Source organism: Salvelinus alpinus, chromosome 25, assembly GCF_045679555.1.
Source record: "Salvelinus alpinus chromosome 25, SLU_Salpinus.1, whole genome shotgun sequence".
NCBI lineage: Eukaryota > Metazoa > Chordata > Actinopteri > Salmoniformes > Salmonidae > Salvelinus > Salvelinus alpinus.
The window spans coordinates 19,944,837-19,967,660 of record NC_092110.1 but is presented as its reverse complement, the minus strand read 5'-3'; the positions used below and the strand labels follow the sequence as shown (position 1 = coordinate 19,967,660).

Here is a 22,824-nt window from a genome sequence, read left to right as displayed (position 1 = left end):
ATAAATTTATGACTTTATCCTTTTTCTTCAGTGTGGCCCTAGTACTCTGTCATATAAACAAATACACATTCCATATGAATATAAAAACACAATGTGTAACATTATGTTCCTTTATTGAATAAGGACAAAACAAAGCAGGTAAACCATCAGCTCCTTTCGAAACTGAAGTCACAGTGACTCTACAAGATGGAAAGCACAGAATCCAAGCATATTATACAAAATGATACATACACATTCAAAGGTCTGTATATAACACACCCTGCATGTCTGCACACTAAAATAAATGCAGGACAAATCCATACACATCAACTGAACAGACAAATGAATGGATGCAGTAGCCTCCCTGCAGCCTTGTATTACACACAGTATACCGCACAAACATCATAAGAGGCCAAATTCGTCAAAAAACGAACCCAAAAAAAACCAAATTCCTCTGCCACCGCAGGACATATTTAACCAAAATTGAAAGCACACATACTAACTAAAATAATTCAACACATATTGGTCCCTCAGCAGCCGACCACTGTCGTCATCAGGGAAGATTGCCGGATTGTCCCAGTCCATGGCTGGTGGCACTCTGGGGGCCCTCTCCTTCCTCAGGCAGGCCACATTGTGGAGGACAGCACAAGCCACAGTAATATCACATGCCCTAACAGGGCTGACCCTTAATTTGTGAAGGCAGTGAAAGCGTGCCTTCAGGAGGCCAAAGGTCATTTCAACTCTGGCCCTGGTCCTGGCATGGGCATGGTTGTAGGCCTGCTGTGCTTCCTGGGGGTCTGTGAAAGGTGTCAGGAGAAAAGGCTGGCAGCCATACCCCCTGTCTCCCAGCAACACACCAGAGAATTCACCTGTCAACACAAAATCTCATCATTACTACCTCATAAACACAGTGATATTCTTGACACAGCCATGATGGTTATAAATAGGGGTTGTGTGGCTTACCTTGTGATAGGCACTGATAGATTTCAGAGGCCCGAAAGATTCTGGAGTCATGGACTGAGCCAGGCCATTTTGCCACAACATTGCTGATCACACAGTCAGCATTGCAGACCATCTGAAATCATAAGATGAGGAATATTACACCAATCAATGCACATCACTGGCAATGCAGAGTGTTCGTCAATGGACAATATCAAAAAGTTATGTTCACCTGAACATTAATGCTGTGAAAGGATTTCCTATTCACAAAATCGGCCTCATGGGCACCTGAGGGGTCTTTTATACTTATGTGTGTGCAGTCCACTGCACCAATGACATTGGGGAAACCTGTCACACAAAGTAATGAGTATCCTACTATGTGTTAACAGTTGTCCTGTAATTTGTAGATCCTCTTACCTGCAATCCTATAGAACTCCTCTTTGATGTCACAGAGTCTTCTGTGGCCAGGGAAGGAGATGAAGACATCTGCTAATGCTTTGATAGCCAGACACACACTCCTTATTGTGCGGCAAATTGTGGCCTTGTTCAGCTGTTCTGCATCCCCCACTGAGTACAGGAAGGCTCCACTAGCAAAAAAGCGCAAGGCCACACAAACCATTTGCTCCACACTCAGTGCATGGCTCCGTGCAGTGCGGTGCTTAATCCTGGGACCCAGTAGTCTGCATAGATACCTGATGCCATCTGCAGAAAACCTGTATCTTTCATATAGATGGTCATCAGGGAAGGCCAGTGGGTCCAACCGGTCCCTGAAGACCCTTTCTCGCCTGAAGGCTCTCCTCAGCACAAGTGCTTCTTCATCCACCACATCTCGCACGAATGGGCATGCCATTGTCAGAGCAGAAAGGAACACACAATTTTGGGCCTTCATATAGGCTAGTGGCCACACCTGGTGCTGGGGGGGTGGGCAAAAGAGGGCGATGCCTTATAACGATGACTTGGTTGTACTGATTGCTGGGAAAATAAAAAAAAACTTAGAAAGATGCCACCGTCCTGTGTGCTCACAATAAGAGCTCATATGTCATGGCTCACTTGACTTTACGAGAATATACCTAATTTTTATTTTGAGCTGTGTCATCTTCTTGGAGCTGGGGGAGGAAAGAAAAATAATGATTAATACATTTGTGTTACAGTTAGCATACAGTGTACATTGAAGGCATATCTCACCTCCCTCTCAAGTTTTTTTATTTCAAGGTCCAGTTTCCTAATTGTCCTCTTTTTTATTTCGGACTCCAGTGCAAGATTTTCCATCTTTTTCTTCTTGTACTGAATGTCTATGTCTGCCAGTTCTATTTGGCGCCGGAGGTGGTTGCCATACAACTTTCTGATAGCTTGTGAGCTCTGTGAACACAATACAATTAGCGCAGCTGGAATTTGGCAGGATGTGGTGTCCTTTTATTAATACGCACTATGTTGCCAGGCTGGTTTTCCCACTGTATAGCATCTGGGTCCTGTAAAAGAAATTAGATTTTTTGATTTTGATGAGGACTCCTCACCATTGTAGAGTAAATAGTACTTTCACAGTCTTAACATGATACCTCATGCCTTCTGGAATCCAGAGAGATGGTCTCCTCCTCATCATCGTCTCCATCATGTGCTGTTGCTGCTGCACTGGGGCCTTCACCCTATCACATTTAATCGGATTCATATTGAAGCTAGTAGACAAGACATGCCAGGCCTACAGTATGCCTTTGATGGAGTACTCACTGGATCAGCATCGTCTGGTGCTTGTGCTGGTGGCTCTAACAGGAACACAGTGCTGCCAGACACTGCAAGGCAATAGGTAAACCAAAGTCAGACAGTCCAAATTGATTCAATATGAATGTGGTTGTATCCCATGTAGAGATGGAAGGACATACCTTGAATGAAGCGGGTGGCATCTTGGGAGGAACCTATGCTCGTCTCTTTCCCCCCAGGGATCCCCTCTAAGACGGGCCTGCCTTTATTTAGCTCCAAGGCCATGTCCTCTGCTGGGGTAAGGTCAGCCTTTGGTGACCCACCACCCGTGCCTTGTCTGTGGGTATTCTTTTTCACTGCTAAAACAGTACAGACAATGTGTGAGCAGGCACCTTCTGGGTACAATATATGCTTGTGCTTTGTTAAATATTAGTCAGGGACCATACCATTCTGCAGAATGTTCTTGTATTTGATTTTGACCTGCTGCCATGTCCGTTTTGGCCCGTTCATGTTTAATCTACACACACACACACACACACACACACACACACACACATTTAATGGAGTCACACTGCAAAAAATTACTTGGTATTTTTGTCTTGTTTTCAGTAAAAATATCAAAAAATTTATCATAGCTTTATACAGTGTGATGGAGTTACTTTACACAATTTCACTCATATCTGCAGTGCATTTCAATAAAAAATTTAACCGTTTCATAATTACAGTACAACTGCATTTTTGGAGATGTGAATTAAATATTTGAATTGTAATTGTGATGTTTCAGCGGAGCGGTGAGTGTGTAATTGTGCACTACTTACGCATTCAGGCGGTCTGCAATACTTTGCCACGCTTTTTCTCTTTGCTTTATCACTGTGGCGGTGTTGCCTTTCTTCTTAATTATATCTTTTACCTCCTCGTATGCCTCCATGAGGATTTGTGCTTCCGACGGGGAAAAGTACGCGGCTCTAGTTGCCATGGTAAATCAGTTAATCTGTGATCTGTGGCGGGGTCTATTTGAGTGAGCCGTGAGCGCGCACCTATCCAGGATTGGTTTCACCTGGCTTAATGAATCCGTGTCTGCTCATCCTGGCTTGGTCTTTGTGCAACCAATTAAGCCTGGACGCACATGTTTTGGCTTCATTGAGCTCAGCTGAGTCATTTATCCCGGATGTCTTAATTCTACTTTTGTGCAACAGGCCCCTGATGTGGGGCCTTTTGTGCAACAGGCCCCACATCTCCAAAAATGCAGTTGTACTGTAATTATGAAACGGTTAAATTTTTAATTGAAATGCACTGCAGATATGAGTGAAATTGTGTAAAGTAACTCCATCACACTGTATAAAGCTATGATAAATTTTTTGATATTTTTACTGAAAACAAGACAAAAATACCAAGTAATTTTTTGCAGTGTGACTCCATTAAATGTGTGTGTGTGTGTGTGTGTGTGTGTGTGTGTGTGTGTGTGTGTAGATTAAACATGAACGGGCCAAAACGGACATGGCAGCAGGTCAAAATCAAATACAAGAACATTCTGCAGAATGGTATGGTCCCTGACTAATATTTAACAAAGCACAAGCATATATTGTACCCAGAAGGTGCCTGCTCACACATTGTCTGTACTGTTTTAGCAGTGAAAAAGAATACCCACAGACAAGGCACGGGTGGTGGGTCACCAAAGGCTGACCTTACCCCAGCAGAGGACATGGCCTTGGAGCTAAATAAAGGCAGGCCCGTCTTAGAGGGGATCCCTGGGGGGAAAGAGACGAGCATAGGTTCCTCCCAAGATGCCACCCGCTTCATTCAAGGTATGTCCTTCCATCTCTACATGGGATACAACCACATTCATATTGAATCAATTTGGACTGTCTGACTTTGGTTTACCTATTGCCTTGCAGTGTCTGGCAGCACTGTGTTCCTGTTAGAGCCACCAGCACAAGCACCAGACGATGCTGATCCAGTGAGTACTCCATCAAAGGCATACTGTAGGCCTGGCATGTCTTGTCTACTAGCTTCAATATGAATCCGATTAAATGTGATAGGGTGAAGGCCCCAGTGCAGCAGCAACAGCACATGATGGAGACGATGATGAGGAGGAGACCATCTCTCTGGATTCCAGAAGGCATGAGGTATCATGTTAAGACTGTGAAAGTACTATTTACTCTACAATGGTGAGGAGTCCTCATCAAAATCAAAAAATCTAATTTCTTTTACAGGACCCAGATGCTATACAGTGGGAAAACCAGCCTGGCAACATAGTGCGTATTAATAAAAGGACACCACATCCTGCCAAATTCCAGCTGCGCTAATTGTATTGTGTTCACAGAGCTCACAAGCTATCAGAAAGTTGTATGGCAACCCCCTCCGGCGCCAAATAGAACTGGCAGACATAGACATTCAGTACAAGAAGAAAAAGATGGAAAATCTTGCACTGGAGTCCGAAATAAAAAAGAGGACAATTAGGAAACTGGACCTTGAAATAAAAAAACTTGAGAGGGAGGTGAGATATGCCTTCAATGTACACTGTATGCTAACTGTAACACAAATGTATTAATCATTATTTTTCTTTCCTCCCCCAGCTCCAAGAAGATGACACAGCTCAAAATAAAAATTAGGTATATTCTCGTAAAGTCAAGTGAGCCATGACATATGAGCTCTTATTGTGAGCACACAGGACGGTGGCATCTTTCTAAGTTTTTTTTTATTTTCCCAGCAATCAGTACAACCAAGTCATCGTTATAAGGCATCGCCCTCTTTTGCCCACCCCCCCAGCACCAGGTGTGGCCACTAGCCTATATGAAGGCCCAAAATTGTGTGTTCCTTTCTGCTCTGACAATGGCATGCCCATTCGTGCGAGATGTGGTGGATGAAGAAGCACTTGTGCTGAGGAGAGCCTTCAGGCGAGAAAGGGTCTTTAGGGACCGGTTGGACCCACTGGCCTTCCCTGATGACCATCTATATGAAAGATACAGGTTTTCTGCAGATGGCATCAGGTATCTATGCAGACTACTGGGTCCCAGGATTAAGCACCGCACTGCACGGAGCCATGCACTGAGTGTGGAGCAAATGGTTTGTGTGGCCTTGCGCTTTTTTGCTAGTGGAGCCTTCCTGTACTCAGTGGGGGATGCAGAACAGCTGAACAAGGCCACAATTTGCCGCACAATAAGGAGTGTGTGTCTGGCTATCAAAGCATTAGCAGATGTCTTCATCTCCTTCCCTGGCCACAGAAGACTCTGTGACATCAAAGAGGAGTTCTATAGGATTGCAGGTAAGAGGATCTACAAATTACAGGACAACTGTTAACACATAGTAGGATACTCATTACTTTGTGTGACAGGTTTCCCCAATGTCATTGGTGCAGTGGACTGCACACACATAAGGATAAAAGCCCCCTCAGGTGCCCATGAGGCCGATTTTGTGAATAGGAAATCCTTTCACAGCATTAATGTTCAGGTGAACATAACTTTTTGATATTGTCCATTGACGAACACTCTGCATTGCCAGTGATGTGCATTGATTGGTGTAATATTCCTCATCTTATGATTTCAGATGGTCTGCAATGCTGACTGTGTGATCAGCAATGTTGTGGCAAAATGGCCTGGCTCAGTCCATGACTCCAGAATCTTTCGGGCCTCTGAAAGCTATCAGTGCCTATCACAAGGTAAGCCACACAACCCCTATTTATAACCATCATGGCTGTGTCAAGAATATCACTGTGTTTATGAGGTAGTAATGATGAGATTTTGTGTTGACAGGTGAATTCTCTGGTGTGTTGCTGGGAGACAGGGGGTATGGCTGCCAGCCTTTTCTCCTGACACCTTTCACAGACCCCCAGGAAGCACAGCAGGCCTACAACCATGCCCATGCCAGGACCAGGGCCAGAGTTGAAATGACCTTTGGCCTCCTGAAGGCACGCTTTCACTGCCTTCACAAATTAAGGGTCAGCCCTGTTAGGGCATGTGATATTACTGTGGCTTGTGCTGTCCTCCACAATGTGGCCTGCCTGAGGAAGGAGAGGGCCCCCAGAGTGCCACCAGCCATGGACTGGGACAATCCGGCAATCTTCCCTGATGACGACAGTGGTCGGCTGCTGAGGGACCAATATGTGTTGAATTATTTTAGTTAGTATGTGTGCTTTCAATTTTGGTTAAATATGTCCTGCGGTGGCAGAGGAATTTGGGTTTTTTTGGGTTCGTTTTTTGACGAATTTGGCCTCTTATGATGTTTGTGCGGTATACTGTGTGTAATACAAGGCTGCAGGGAGGCTACTGCATCCATTCATTTGTCTGTTCAGTTGATGTGTATGGATTTGTCCTGCATTTATTTTAGTGTGCAGACATGCAGGGTGTGTTATATACAGACCTTTGAATGTGTATGTATCATTTTGTATAATATGCTTGGATTCTGTGCTTTCCATCTTGTAGAGTCACTGTGACTTCAGTTTCGAAAGGAGCTGATGGTTTACCTGCTTTGTTTTGTCCTTATTCAATAAAGGAACATAATGTTACACATTGTGTTTTTATATTCATATGGAATGTGTATTTGTTTATATGACAGAGTACTAGGGCCACACTGAAGAAAAAGGATAAAGTCATAAATTTAAATAAACTTTCTGCAGAAAAGCTACATATTGTTTTTACAGTTTTGATACTTATGACAATGTGATACTTAATATTCTGGCACATCAGCATGTCTTTGTTTATGAAACCATACTGAAGTACAATTTCACGAAATGCCCCACATCTGTCATTTTAACAACTGTCCTCCTTTAAAACAACTGGTTACAATATTATGACTTGTGTTTTTTCCCCCTCTGTGGCCCTAATATTCTATCATTTTATATATAGCCTTATAGTCTATGGGAAACTGTAAATTATCTAATGATAGCAACATCATCTAAAAATCATTTTTTATCCAAAATCATTGAAATTAATGATCACAAACGTTTAAATAATAACAGTGGGTCTAGTTATATGTGATAACAATGTATAGTGAGCAGTGAAATAACTATTGGTTTCCATTTGTGGTGACTGCTGACTGACATTAGGGATGAGATTAAATAGATCCTGGAATTTAGCCTGGTCTGGAGCAGGCTAGCTCCACACAATAAATCTCCATGGTAATTTATACCATAACATATCCTCCTGCCCCCTATCCATCTTTAGTGCAACCGGATTACGGATCAATTGAGCCAGGATCACCAAGATATCCTGGCTTAATCCCTTATCCTAGTTTTGTGCAACAGGCCCCAGTGCGTTTACTCTAACTTTTGTGTACTGCCTGTCTTTGTTTTCAAGGGGTATGCACTCAGCTTGGTCTCATAGACTAGATGTAACATAGTACACGTATATCTGGGATGCTTTAACTACTATGATATGTTACGTTTGGTATGGTTATATAAGACAGATGGTTACTTAAGGCAGGGTGGTTGGTCGGGTGAATGGGTGGACGTATAACAGAAGGTTGTGAGTTCAAATCTCATCATGGACAACTTTAGCATTTTAGCTAATTAGCAACTTTTCAACTACTTACTACTTTTTAGCTACTTTGTAACTAAACTCAGCAAAAAAAGAAACATCCCTTTTTCAGGACCCAGTCTTTCAAAGATAATTCGTAAAAATCCAAATAACTTCACAGATCTTCATTGTAAAGTGTTTAAACACTGTTTCCCATGCTTGTTCACTGAACCATAAACAATTAATGAACATGCACCTGTGGAACGGTTGTTAAGACACTAACAGCTTACAGACAGTAGGCAATGAAGATCACAGTTATGAAAACTTAGGACACCAAAGAGGCCTTTCCACTGACTCTGAAAAACACCAAAAGAAAGATGCCCAGGGTCCCTGCTCATCTGCGTGAACGTGCATTAGGCATGCTGCAAGGAGGCATGAGGACTGCAGATGTGGTCAGGGCAATAAATTGCAATGTCCTTACTGTGAGACGCCTAAGACAGCGCTACAGGGAGACAGGACGGACAGCTGATCGTCCTCGCAGTGGCAGACCACATGTAACAACACCTGCACAGGATCGGTACATCCGAACATCACACATGCGGGACAGGTACAGGATGGCAATAATAACTGCCCAAGTTACACCAGGAATGCACAAAAGAGAGGCTGGACTGTAGGCCTGTTGTATGGCAGGTCCTCACCAGACATTACCGGCAACAACGTCGCCTATGGCCACAAACCCACCATCGCTGGACCAGACAGGACTGGCAAAAAGTGCTCTTCACTGACGAGTAGCGGGTTTGTCTCACCAGGGGTAATGGTTGGATTCGCAGGCAATCTCAACGCTGTGCGTTACAGGGAAGATATTCTCCTCCCTCATGTGGTACCCTTCCTGCAGGCTCATCCTGACATGACCCTCCAGCATGACAATGCCACCAGCCATACTGCTCGTTCTGTGCGTGATTTCCTGCAAGACAGGAATGTCAGTGTTCTGCCATGGCCAGCGAAGAGCCCAGATCCCAATCCCATTGAGCACGTCTGGGACCTGTTGGATCGGAGGCTGAGGGCTAGGGCCATTCCCCCCAGAAATGTCCGGGAACTTGCAGCCACCTAGCTAGAATTCGTAACATATCATTAATTTGCGAATTCGTAACATATAGTACGTTTTGCGAATTCGTAACATATAGTACTTTTTGCAAATTCATAACATATAATACGAATTGTAATTCATAACATATCATACGAAATGGGTGATGGACACCTACAAATTAATCCATACCATACGAAGCATAACATATATTAATCCATACCATACGAAACGTAACATATACTACATTTAGTTTGGCAGAATTTACATACAGAATAATACAAAATGCTTTGAGAGCGCTACATTCTGTGACCTTCACTTCAGCACCCACCGAGTGGTCAGCGACTTTATAAAAAGTAGAAGCTGAGAGGATGGCGAGCAAAAGTAGCACACCTGTACGCATGTGTTATCTGAAAAAAAAACATGCAGTTGGTGAATATGTAATACAGTTCATTTTTTAAATCTCAATTTTTATGACAACAACATCATTTATAGTCTCATAAACACGTATGTAGACCTTCTTTCTGTTGGTTAAAGCCTATGCATGGATAGAGGAACTACTATTAGAATGTTAAAGAAATGTGCAAAAGGGTAAAATATTCAACGGCGTCTACTTGGATTGACAGCTGTCAAAAGCTTCCTGGTATTGTCTACACACCATTGGTTAGCCAGGGTTAGAGCCATTGGTTAAAGTGCATTATTTAGGGGCTGACGTTTATCCCTTTCTAATGATTGCCATTGGTCCGTGAACATCCCTTCAAACGCTAAATAGATATTTGGGGATGTGATTGGACAGATAGTTGATCTATCACAAATGTAGATCACATTTTGGGGTGGTGCTTGTAAATAAACGCGAAAACTCCATCTTATAGGATTTGACTAGAGCTTCGACCTGTCTCGTGCGGGGCAACTAGCCAAAGGCTGAAGTAGAGGTAGATATTTGCTTTTTACTATGAAAAGAACTGCATAGTTAACTATTTTGAATTAAAGGTAAGCATATTATCTCAAAGTAAAACTAGATTTAGTGAGACTATTATGCACATGGAACACAAATGCCCGCTATAACCGCTTGTACCGGATACTATGCATTTCCAGTGGAACTAAGAGATATGGGATTGAATGAAATCCTTCTCAGTGAATGAAGAAATATCAAATACTCGAGACAGAGAAGAAGTACGGACATGGCTGACAGGACCGCTCCGAATTGTCACCTGCGACTAGAATGGGTTTACGGGTATCGTGGACATCAGTGCCGCAACAACCTGTACTACACAGCTGCCAAGGAAATAGTGTACTTCGTCGCCGGTGTGGGAGTAGTGTACAACACACGGGAACACAAGCAAAAATTTTACTTGGGCCACAACGATGACATAATCAGGTAATCGCACTTGCAGAAACTCATTCATTCACAGATATGCCGAGATACAAAATAAAACACGAGGAGGTGGCACGGATGAAAACACCAAACTGATCAAGTTTCTATTTCTGGCGAGGAGATACTTTGCCTACAAGTCTATATTGAATCGAGGTTATGAGTTGTAATATATAACTATACAGTTTCAACGAGTCAAAATGATATAGTTTGTGAAAACATCACACTGAGCTCAACTTGTGAGCTAACCGCCTTTCAGCACCTACTGGATGGACAGCAACTTCATTAAAAGTAGAGGCTTGGGTGGGAGTAATGATGTAATAATTTTGTTTTGAAAATATTCAGTTACTGTATCATATCTGATACAATACACTCTTAGAAAAAAGGGTTCCAAAAGGGTTCTGCGGCTGTCCCCATAGGAGAACCCTTTTTGGTTCCAGGTAGAACTCTTTTGGGTTCCACGTAGAACCCTTTGTAGAACGGGTTCTACATGGAACCCAAAAGTCTCTACCTGGAACCAAAAGGGGTTCTTCAAAGGGTCCTCCTATGGGGAGGTGAGACATTTTATCTCATGATTCTAAACTGGATTTATTTTGCATAACTTATGGCATTTGAGGTAAGTTATTTGCTGTATGTGGACACCTGTTCGTCGAACATCTCATTCAAAAATCAAGGGCATTAATATGGAGTTGGTTCCCCCTTTGCTGCTATAACATCTTCCACTCTTCCAAGAAGGATTTCCACTAGATGTAGGAACATTGCTGCGGGGACTTGCTTCCATTCAGCCACAAGAGCATTAGCGAGGTCGGGCGCTGATGTTGGACGATTAGGCCTGGCTCGCAGGCGCCATTCCATTTCATCCCAAAGGTGTTCGATTGGGTTGAGGTCAGGGCTCAGAGCAGGCCAGTCAGGTTCTTCCACACCAATCTCGACAAACTATTTCTGTATGGACCTCTCTTTGTGCATTTTGTTTTTTTTAACCTTTATTTAACTAGGCAAGTCAGTTAAGAACAAATTCTTACATGGCGGCATTGTCGTGCTAAAATAGGAAAGGGCCTTCCCCAAACTGTTGCCACAAAGTTGGAAGCACATAATTGTCTAGAATGTAATTGAATGCTGTAGCATTAAGATTTTCCTTCACTGGAACTAAGGGGCCTAGCCTGAACCATGAAAAACAGCACCAGACCATTATTCCTCCTCCATCAAACTTTACAGTTGGCACTATGCATTCGGGCAGGTAGTATTCTCCTGGCTTTTGCCAAACCCGGATTCGTCCGTCAGACTGCCAGATGGTGAAGCGTGATTTATCACTCCAGAGAACGCGTTTCCACTGCTGCAGAGTCCAATGGCGGCGAGCTTTACACCACTCCAGCCGGCACTTGGCATTGCGCATGGTGATCTTAGGCTTGTGTCTGGGCTGCTTGGTCATGGAAACCTATTTCATGAAGCTCCCTAAGAACAGTTCTTGTTCTATCAAGGTTTGTCTATGGAGATTTCTTGGCTGTGTGCTCGATGTTATACACCTGTCAGCAATGGGTGTGGCTGAAATAGCCAAATCCACTAATTTGAATGGGTGTCCACATACTTTTGTTTATATAGTGCATTTCTTGCTAGTCACAGTGGAACGTGAAATACAGTAACTCCACTCTGCATTCACTATTCCACCCTTAAAACCCATGATTACTGCTCAGCGACCCATCATAACTCTCAGGATGAATGGGAATGGATGGACTTGAAGGTCTTTCAGGGAATGTTTGAAACACTGTATTCTGCGATTTGCAAATAGATATTTTTGTTGGTGGGTCAGGTAAACTTGAATGGACACAGAGACCCACATCCCTGTGATCGTTCCAATCATTCACGTCAACGGGGAGGAACTCAGCCAACCTCTTGAGGAAAGATTCTTTATTATAATTTTATAATTACCCCTCTTTTACTTCCAGGGGAAAAACTGCAGCAGCTTGCGCCATACAATGAATGACCATGTACTGAATTACCTGTGTCCACTGCTCCAGTGGCTGTGTTGTCATTGTGTGGGTTGGCCTGGAGATGACTAGGATTATATACTGTAGTGTCGTTAGTCAGCTGTTCTGCTGCTCCATTATTCATTGGTCAACCGAGAGACAGACCTTGCCTTGCCTTCTGTGTGAAGTGCTTCAGTTCAAATACCGTGAGGAGTAATATAATAATATAATATATGCCATTTAGCACACACTTTTATCCAAAGCTACTTACGGTCATGCATGCATACATTTTACTTATGGGTGGTCCCGGGAATTGGACCCACTATCCTGAATTTGCAAGCACCATACTCTACCAACTGAGCTACAGAGGAGTTGATCCATCTCATATTACATATCAGAAGTAGTGGAGGTAATTCAGTGAAATTAGCTCATGCCATGAGTGGCCTTGTCTGAGACCTGAAGACTAATGTTTAGACTTTAGCTTGGTGAGCTAATACAGTCGTGGGGTATGCAGAGGACTGTGTTTTGGTTGCCTCAGAGGTGAGGGCTCAGGGGAAGCAATGTCGAGCAGACACAGAAGACAGAACTGCTCTCTCTAACATTGCACGAAGCCATGTGGTAAAGATGCAGACTCCTCAAATAGCATTGGGAGTCATCTCCTTCCTCACTGTGCTGTGTTTTCATTTTCTACAGAAGAAACAGCCACAAGAGAGACAGGTCTCTCTACAGTGAAGGGAGTCTAACTTTCATTACTTGAAGTCAGTCTGTGTGTAATTCAGACTTGATTCAGTTCTTCTGTTTGTTTGTGTTGTAACTACTGTATGTTTAGATTTGTTAGTGTTTTGTGTGCTGGATGGATTAATTGCTCACCCTCCTGATGTTATCTTGCCTTGTGGCGTCCTCTGTCTGCCGGTTTCCCAGTCTGACTGACTGACCGAGGAGAGCTAGCTAATGTTTTGAAACATGAATGACAGGCCATTTCATTGGACTGACTGTGACCCTGTTCACTCTCACTGAGTCGCACCCAGCATAGTACTTTGTGGTACCGTCTTGTCTATCCACTCCAGTATAAGTGTTATCTATTCTCTAACGCAGTGGTCTCAAACTTTTTATAGTCCCGTACCCCTTCAAACATTCAACCTCCAGCTGCCTACCCCTCTAGCACCAGGGTCAGCGCACCTTCAAATGTTTTTTTGCCATCATTGTAAGCCTGCCACACAAACACTATACAATACATTTATTAAACATAAGAATGAGTGTTAGTTTTTGTCACTACCAGGCTCGTGGGAAGTGACAAAGAGCTCTTATAGGACCAGGGCACAAATAATATAATAATCATTAATTTTGCTTTTTGTTTAGCCATCTTACATTTAAAAACTTATTTGGTCATCAAAAATTGTGAATAACTCACCACAGGTTAATGCGAAGGGTGTGCTTGAAAGGATGCACATAACTCTGCAGTGTTGGGTTGTATTGGAGTGAGTCTCAGTCTTAAATCATTTTCCACACACAGTCTGTGCCTGTATTTAGTTCTCTTGCTAGTGAGGGCCGAGAATCCACTCTCACATAGGTACGTGGTTGCAAAGGACATCAGTGTCTTAACAGCGCAATTTGCCAAGGCAAGAAACTCTGAGCGCAGCCCTATCCAGAAATCTAGCAGTGCCTTCTGATTAAATTAAATTTTCACATATCCGCTTATTGCAATTTCGATGAGGCTCTCTTGTTCAGATATCGATAAGTGGACTGGAGGCAGGGCTTGAGAGGGATAACGAATCCAGTTGTTTGTGTCATCCATTTTCGGGAAAGTACCTGCTTAATTGTGCACCCAGCTCACTCAGGTGCTTCGCTATATCACATTTGACATTGTCCGTAACTTTTAATTAATTTGCACACAAAAAAAATATACAATGATGGAAAGACCTGTGTGTTGTCCTTGTTAATGCAGACAGAGAAGATCTCCAACTTCTTAATTCAATTTTGTCCCGCACATTGAATATAGTTGTGGAGAGTTCCTGTAATCCTAGATTCAGATCATTCAGGTGAGATAAAACATCAGCCAGATAGGCCAGTCGTGTGAGAAACTCGTCATCAATGAAGCGGTCAGACAAGTGAAAATGATGGTCAGTAAAGAAAACTTTAAGCTCGTCTCTCAATTTTAAAAAACGTGCCAATACTTTGCCCCTTGATAACCAGCACACTTCTGTATGTTGTAAAAGCATTACATGGTCGCTGCCCATATCATTGCATAATGCAGAAAATACACGACAGTTCAGGGGCCTTGCTTTAACGAAGTTAACAATTTTCACTGTCGTGTCCAAAACATTTTTTAAGTTGTCAGGCATTCCCTTGGCAGCAGGAGCAACTGCTTGCACGCGCGTTACCACTCCACTATGTCTCCCTGTCATGGCTTTTGCGCCATCAGTACAGATACCAACACATCTTGACCACCAAAGTCCATTTGATGTCACAAAGCTGTCCAGTACATAAAACATATCCTCTCCTGTTGTCCTGGTTTCCAGTGGTTTGCAGGAGAGGATGTCTTCCTTAATTAACCCCCCATAAACATAACGGACATATACCAGGAGTTGTGCCAGGCCCGCCACGTCTGTTGACTCATCCAGCTGTAACGCATATACAGTGGGGAGAACAAGTATTTGATACACTGCCGATTTTGCAGGTTTTCCTACTTACAAAGCATGTAGAGGTCTGTAATTTTTATCATAGGTACACTTCAACTATGAGAGACGGAATCTAAAACGAAAATCCAGAAAATCACATTGTATGATTTTTAAGTAATTAATTTGCATTTTATTGCATGACATAAGTATTTGATACATCAGAAAAGCAGAACTTAATATTTGGTACAGATACCTTTGTTTGCAATTACAGAGATCATACGTTTCCTGTAGTTCTTGACTAGGTTTGCACACACTGCAGCAGGGATTTTGGCCCACTCCTCCCTACAGATCTTCTCCAGATCCTTCAGGTTTCGGGGCTGTCGCTGGGCAATACGGACTTTCAGCTCCCTCCAAAGATTTTCTATTGGGTTCAGGTCTGGAGACTGGCTAGGCCACTCCAGGACCTTGAGATGCTTCTTACGGAGCCACTCCTTAGTTGCCATGGCTGTGTGCTTCGTGTCGTTGTCATGCTGGAAGACCCAGCCACGACCCATCTTCAATGCTCTTACTGAGGGAAGGAGGTTGTTGGCCAAGATCTCGCGATACATGGCCCCATCCATCCTCCCCTCAATACGGTGCAGTCGTCCTGTCCCCTTTGCAGAAAAGCATCCCCAAAGAATGATGTTTCCACCTCCATGCTTCACGGTTGGGATGGTGTTCTTGGGGTTGTACTCATACTTCTTCTTCCTCCAAACACGGCGAGTGGAGTTAGACCAAAAAGCTCTATTTTTGTCTCATCAGACCACATGACCTTCTCCCATTCCTCCTCTGGATCATCCAGATGGTCATTGGCAAACTTCAGACGGGCCTGGACATGCACTGGCTTAAGCAGGGGGACCTTGCGTGCGCTGCAGGATTTTAATCCATGACGGCGTAGTGTGTTACTAATGGTTTTCTTTGAGACTGTGGTCCCAGCTCTCTTCAGGTCATTGACCAGGTCCTGCCGTGTAGTTCTGGGCTGATCCCTCACCTTCCTCATGATCATTGATGCCCCACGAGGTGAAATCTTGCATGGAGCCCCAGACCGAGGGTGATTGACCGTCATCTTGAACTTCTTCCATTTTCTAATAATTGCGCCAACAGTTGTTTCCTTCTCACCAAGCTGCTTGCCTATTGTCCTGTAGCCCATCCCAGCCTTGTGCAGGTCTACAATTTTATCCCTGATGTCCTTACACAGCTCTCTGGTCTTGGCCATTGTGGAGAGGTTGGAATCTGTTTGATTGTGTGTGGACAGGTGTCTTTTATACAGGTAACGAGTTCAAACAGGTGCAGTTAATACAGGTAATGAGTGGAGAACAGGAGGGCTTCTTAAAGAAAAACTAACAGGTCTGTGAGAGCCGGAATTCTTACTGGTTGGTAGGTGATCAAATACTTATGTCATGCAATAAAATGCAAATTAATTATTTAAAAATCATACAATGTGATTTTCTGGATTTTTGTTTTAGATTCCGTCTCTCATAGTTGAAGTGTACCTATGATAAAAATTACAGACCTCTACATGCTTTGTAAGTAGGAAAACCTGCAAAATCGGCAGTGTATCAAATACTTGTTCTCCCCACTGTAACTGGCTTGTATGTGAAGCAGTAATTGTTTCAAAACATCTCCTGCCATGTCACTGATGCATTGTGAAACAGTGTTGTTTGATGAAGGCATTGTCTGTATAGTTTTGTTTGCCTTTTCCCCCAGCATTGTCCCAGCCATATCTGCGGCAGCAGGAAGAATTAAGCACGGGGTTGGCATCTTCATGTTGTGGGGGTGCTTTGCTGCAGGAGGGACTGGTGCACTTCACAAAATAGATGGCATCATGAGGATGGAAATTTAGGTGGATATCAGTCAGGAAGTTAAAGCTTGGTTGCAAATGGGTCTTCCAAATGGACAATGACACCAAGCATACTTCCAAAGTTGTGGCAAAATGGCTTAAGTACAACAAAGTCAAGGTATTGGAGTGGCCATCACAAAGCCCTGACCTCAATCCTATAGAAAATTTGTGGGCAGAACTGAACAAGCGTGTGGGAGCAAGGAGGCCTACAAACCTGACTCAGTTACATCAGCTCTGTCAGGAGGAATGGGCCAAAATTCCCCCAACTTATTGTGAGAAGCTTGTGGAAGGCTACCTAAAACGTTTGACCCAAGTTAATTAAACAATTTAAAGGCAATGCTACCAAATACTAATTGAGTGTATGTAAACTTCTGACCCACTGTGAATGTATTGAAAAATAAAAGCTCAAATAAATCCTTCTCTCTACTATTATTCTGACATTTCACTTTCTTAAAATAAAGTGGTGATCCTAACTGACCTAAGACAGGGATTTTCTTTACTAGGATTAAATGTCAGGAATTGTGAAAAACTGAGTTTAATTAAATGTATTTGGCTAAGGTGTATGTAAACTTCAGACTTCAACTGTATATATATATATATATATATCTTTAATATATTTTTTTACACGTGAATCACATTTTTATAATGCTTACCCCAGTTTGGGAATACCTTCTCCAACATAACTAGACTGTAAAGAAAAATCTAGTTGTTTCACACATTTTTATTAATTAGCTGGATCCACAGACTTATACTATACTGAACAAAAATATAAACGCACATGTAAAGTGTTGGTTCCATGTTTCATGGCCAAGCCACCTGGACAGCTGATGAAACTGAGAAGTATTTCTGTCTGTAATAAAGCCCTTTTGTGGGGAAAAACGAATTCTGATTGGTTGGGCTTGGCTCCCCAGTGGGCAGGGGCACTGCCATGGGTGGGCCTGGGAGGGCATAGGCCCAACCACTGGGGAGCCAGGCCCACCCATGGCAGTGCCCCTGCCCAGTCATGTGAAATCCATAGGTAAGGGCCGAATGAATTTATTTCAATTGACTGATTTCCTTACATGAACTGTAACTCAGTAAAATCTTTGAAATTGTTGCATGTTGGGTTTATATATTTTTTCAGTATAGTTTATTCAACTTTTCAGTGTTACCTAAACAAAACAAAAAATAGTTGGCCCAAACTTAGCTCCAACTTGAGAAAGCGTAGGCAAAAATTCTCTACTAAAAGAAACTTAAAATGCTTGCTAAACTTGTTTAATATGTTTATTCAACTATATATTGTTAGGGAAATACCTAAAAACATCTCCCACGGACACACACACGCTAAGCTGAATTACAAGCAGATGTGTTCAAAGATAAAGACAGGTTGGTGGTGTAATCCCCTAAAGTGATTCTTGAAGAAGGTGAACTATAGCACAAGGCATGGAGAGGAATTTCAAGTCAGGAATGGATTTTTCCGGGGTTCATCAGAGCATCCGTTGCAGTCACTGAAATACTAAACACACTAGAGTAGGATCTCTTTCAGAGTGAAGGAGAGGAATTTAAAGGAACGGTGTTGGCAGGATTAGATTACATCAGCTGTGAGTGACATGTTAGCACAGAGCAGGGTGGGGGAGGGGTGGGCAAGCATTGTGTCTCGGTTAGCCACACAATATTTATCAGAGGCAAGCTCTCCTCTCTCCATTATTCTACCCCTTTCTCACTACACCACTCCACTTCATCTCTCTCTCTCTCTCTCTCTCTGTCTCTGTCTCTGTCTCTGTCTGTCTCTGTCTCTGTCTTGCTGTCATTCTTTCTCTCTACCTTCTTTCTCTCTACCTTCCATTCATACTTTATGTGTGCTCTGTGTGGCCATCTACCATGTGTATGCACTCATTTCTAATGTTATCCATAACCCGTTACACTCGTGCCCTTATACGGGTTGAAATTGGCAGATTTGGACACTGATAAGCTCCTAAATTAGAATGCAGTGGCTGTACAGTAACATGCTATACATGATGTCAGAGCTCAGGGTCTCTGCTTCACAGCTCTGTATGGATTTTGACTGACAGACGTTCTGAACTTGAGCACTATGCGCAACAAGAAGTTGCCCCCATCAATTGGTCAACTTTTGAAAAAATTTTGTTATCTGAGTGAGGGAAATTCTGGAAATTCCTAGAACTTGATGTATTTTGAAAGACGATACTTTGATAATTATAATGAATACCGATTTGATGTCATACAAGCAAGCCAAACACCCGTGAATCCAAATGCGCACTTCACATGTCATAAAACTCATGTCATATACAGGGTCAATGTTTATGATCACTATGTTTGATGTACTGTTACAAGATGACATGACTTTATACCCTGGGTTGTCCTGAACAGAATGAGCCTACTTAGTTGTATTGTGAGGAACATTTTCTGTGGACCACACATCTGAATGCACTCATAACTCCATTCTATGAGCACCAAAATGACCATCTGCTTCTCTGAATTGCCTTGAGAAAGCCTAATACTGTAAGATTGTATTTTGTAATGTAGCTATTCATATTGGCAATAGAGCAACCTTTCAAATGATGCCCACCTGACCCAGATTGCGATTTATAATGGACTGTATTTGGATTGCGTAAGCAACAACAGTACTTGTGTAAAGGCAGGGATGCAGGACTGTGTTCCAATCAAAACAACTACAAGTTTGCTTGCTCTAGTTCCTCAACAGCACAGCTAGGAGAGCTCAACGGCACCTTATAGTTGAAGACTCTTTGAGTCAAATAAAGTACATTGAAATGACATAGTTTGGAGTGGTGTGTGGCCACTTGGAAACATGAGATAGACGTTTCACTCAAACACTTGTATTTTTTTTGTCTTATGTTACACCTACCTCAAATTTTCCAAGAATATTCTTATCATGTTATTGAATGTATCCAGAGTGTTTTCAGGTTTTCGTTATGAACAAATGCGGGGAAAAGTACAGTAAATGTTTGGATTCAGTCTTGTGCCAGGTGAACTCTTGTGTCCTCACCTTTAGTCTAATAATTTCCCCATAATCTCCAAACTGTTCCCTTTTAATTGCTACCGTGGTTATGCATTTCTTCTGTAAGAAACATTTCAATTTAGCCCTATTCATATAGGCCAATTCGCACGAGTGTAAGGGTTAATCTGTGTTGATTCGTGATGCTCTTTATTCTGATGAGAAGGTGCTGCAGGACTACTTGGCTCTGTCTGAGGATGTGTAGGATTTATAGTAATTCTGAGCAATGACTAGCTACTCACTCTCATCTTGCCTCATTTCTCTGTTCCACCAACAATAGGATATACTGTATTTCAGCGCTTCTTGAACCCATTATCTTATTAGCAGGAGCTTGCAACTCTCAACTTCGGGTGAGGCTGCTGCCTTTTTTGGAGCAAGCGTCAGCTTGAAAGCAGGAATGCCTGACACATCTGTCTGACTTCAGATGTGTTGTCCTTGTGATGGATGTAGTGTGATTGAAGTGATTATGCTCACACAGTGATAGTTGAGGTTATAGAGAAGTAGTTGTGCAGTACAAATGTAATGTGTCATTCTTTATCAGGATAGGTGTGCTATGCATACAGTATGTATATAAAACAACACATAGGTTCCATAACGTCTGCTTCCAACTCACACCCTCAAACACGTAGATCCCCTGAACGCAGCTCACTCTCCAGATCCCAATCACCTGAATTCTAATCAACTGTTCACACACCTGTATGTCATTATCACACACTATTTAGTTCAGTTCTTTGCACCCCATCACTGTGAGGTATTGTTTGTTTTGTGACACACAGCTTTCAGAGCTATGTTTTTCACCTCCTGTGTATGATAGTTTTTGCCTGCCTCACTAATGACGCCTTTTGCCTATTCCCTGCCTGTACTTTAGCCTATCGGATTTCCTGTTATCTACCTATTTCCTGATCTCCCGGACTACGTTACTAGCCTTATCCCTGCCTGTACTGTTGCCCTATTGAACCCCCTGTGTATGACCTTCTGCCTGCCCATGGACCCAGCTACCTGCCTCCTCCTGTGGTCCTTTTCAAAAAACACCTGCTGCGCCCTGCGCTTGAAACCATCTCTCTGTCTCCCCTCGTGTTCATTACAGCTTCAGCACATATGGTACTTGTGGGTGAAGTCATGTGTATGTGCTTGAGCCTATTACGTTGATGCTAATAGCTGGGGACAAGCCATTTTCTCTTACTGGTTTTCCAGCACACACTCATCAAGTTGGCTATCCATTTCTGTATCCTGGTTGGTGCACCCCTGTTCAAAATCCCAATGCCTACGCTAGTACTACAGTCATCCATTCGTTTATTATCCAAAGCTGCTTATCTTGGCTAGTGCTGCTACAAAGCTCAAGTATTTTCAACCCCCCATACCGGCATCCCTCTTCGAGCACATCCTGAATCCCCTTCCCCTACACACACGCACATGCATACATAATTAAATCCTTGTCATCATAGTATCTGATTTTGATGCATGACTGCACAAGAGAAAAGCTTCTGAAGTTGAGTGTTATTTTCAGGTGCTTTGTGTGGATTGACAGGTCTGAGGCTGTTGGTGGGACAATGCCATTGTGTACTCTAAAGAGCATGTCTGTCTAGTCCAATTAAGATCCTCCAGAATGCTGGACTGTTTATTTAGAAAATAGCATGATCCAGCATCTTCCCCAAACTACACCAAGCTGTAGAAAAAGAAAAATATAAAGATAAACTGTATTTTGAGGTGTTGTCTTGAGTTTGTGACACAAACTGTGATCTCAATCAATAGGAAAGACTCAATTTTGCCTCTTTTTTTATTTATACTTTAGAGCAGCCTCGCCACAGACAGACAGGTGCAGTACATGGTGTATTATTGGCAGACGGATTAAACATGCTTTGTAGAAGCCAAGGAAGATAAATACTGACTTTTTAAAATGTGCTAATCCTCCACTTCCTTATAATCCTGGACAAGAGCAGGCAAGGTGACTGCTCCTTCAGTGTGGATCAAACCTGACTTGGAAACTAACCAAGTCGTGATTAGTGGTGCGTGCGCGTTTGTGGGTGGCTGTGAGGCATCATATCTGCCGTTTTAATATACCTTAATAATCATTTTGTACTCTATCAATCAAGAGACAAATGTTTTATTTGATAAATACAATTTGCTTGAAGTAAACTACTAATGTAGGGGCCTGGATTCAAGAAAGATAGGTTGATGTAGTTGCTGATTTGACAGCATAATTTGTTAATTTATTAGCCATGTCAATATAATTGAGTTGATTTGAGAGGAATTATTTGAGAGGAATGAATGAAGATTTACACAATTAGCAGACTTACTGTGTAACGAAACAAAACACACGCAAACAAGTATGCACACCGTGGTTCAGTGAAACCCTTTTTCCTAATGAATGCCGAGCCACTGATCAAACGCTTAAGTTAAATGATCCCTTGGCTGGCCCTGAATTATCTTTGACTCCTCCCATGCCGTAGCGCTGTGTCACCATGATGATGGGCCATCATCCATACCAAGTCCCTAAACCATTGTCACTATCCCTGGGGTTTACATTGCTTCCTCTCTGCCCTATTCACTTCCTCCATCCCAACAGTATAGCAGTGGCACCCAGCACCCACCTCAATGACTGCAGTTATCCAGCCCAACACGCTCGCCTGCCTTCCTCCACTCAGAGTGGTCTTGGCAAGTGGAAGCCAGCAACATCAAACAGCCATTTGTCAAACCAGAGCACTGCAGCGCTGCACTACCATCCAGCCCTGTCCATTATCTCATTAGTTGATAGAAATGCAATTGAAGCGGTGACGTTATTGTGCCGGAAGTACTGGGATGAGTTTTTCTATTGTACTGTCTGTAGT

At 42.8% G+C, this 22,824-nt stretch overlaps 3 protein-coding genes across 10 annotated transcripts in view; 2 read left to right on the top strand and 1 right to left on the bottom strand.

Annotated features, from left to right (window-relative positions):
- Window positions 1–77: 77 nt before the first annotated feature.
- LOC139553577 (myb/SANT-like DNA-binding domain-containing protein 4) lies at window positions 78–3,806 on the bottom strand. 2 transcript variants are annotated; one of them, XM_071366068.1, is made up of 11 exons: window positions 3,432–3,806; window positions 3,060–3,130; window positions 2,796–2,972; window positions 2,644–2,705; window positions 2,475–2,561; window positions 2,346–2,387; window positions 2,104–2,277; window positions 1,989–2,024; window positions 1,336–1,890; window positions 943–1,054; window positions 78–848 (listed from the first exon to the last, which is right to left on the bottom strand). In XM_071366068.1, the coding sequence occupies exons 1-8, from the start codon at window positions 3,587–3,589 to the stop codon at window positions 1,989–1,991; spliced, it is 807 nt and encodes a 268-aa protein (XP_071222169.1). In that variant the 5' UTR covers window positions 3,590–3,806; the 3' UTR covers window positions 78–848; window positions 943–1,054; window positions 1,336–1,890. The 2 variants fall into 2 exon arrangements, with proteins under 2 accessions (XP_071222169.1, XP_071222168.1); XM_071366067.1 differs by having other exon boundaries at window positions 1,989–2,277.
- A 51-nt stretch (window positions 3,807–3,857) lies between these two features.
- Window positions 3,858–7,140, top strand: LOC139553576 (putative nuclease HARBI1). Of its 7 annotated transcripts, XM_071366061.1 has the most exons (11): window positions 3,858–4,154; window positions 4,242–4,418; window positions 4,509–4,570; window positions 4,653–4,739; window positions 4,827–4,868; window positions 4,937–5,110; window positions 5,190–5,225; window positions 5,324–5,878; window positions 5,948–6,063; window positions 6,160–6,271; window positions 6,366–7,140. In XM_071366061.1, the coding sequence occupies exons 8-11, from the start codon at window positions 5,407–5,409 to the stop codon at window positions 6,734–6,736; spliced, it is 1,071 nt and encodes a 356-aa protein (XP_071222162.1). In that variant the 5' UTR covers window positions 3,858–4,154; window positions 4,242–4,418; window positions 4,509–4,570; window positions 4,653–4,739; window positions 4,827–4,868; window positions 4,937–5,110; window positions 5,190–5,225; window positions 5,324–5,406; the 3' UTR covers window positions 6,737–7,140. The 7 variants fall into 7 exon arrangements, with proteins under 7 accessions (XP_071222162.1, XP_071222167.1, XP_071222160.1 ...); XM_071366066.1 differs by lacking the exon at window positions 5,948–6,063; XM_071366059.1 differs by having other exon boundaries at window positions 4,827–5,110.
- A 2,901-nt stretch (window positions 7,141–10,041) lies between these two features.
- LOC139553589 (echinoderm microtubule-associated protein-like 5) overlaps window positions 10,042–22,824 on the top strand; it is a 61,979-nt gene continuing 49,196 nt past the window's right edge. The window contains exon 1 of the mRNA XM_071366084.1: window positions 10,042–10,528. Coding sequence (XP_071222185.1) covers window positions 10,332–10,528 — 197 coding nt within the window. The 5' untranslated portion in view covers window positions 10,042–10,331. The remainder of the gene's footprint in view (window positions 10,529–22,824) is intronic.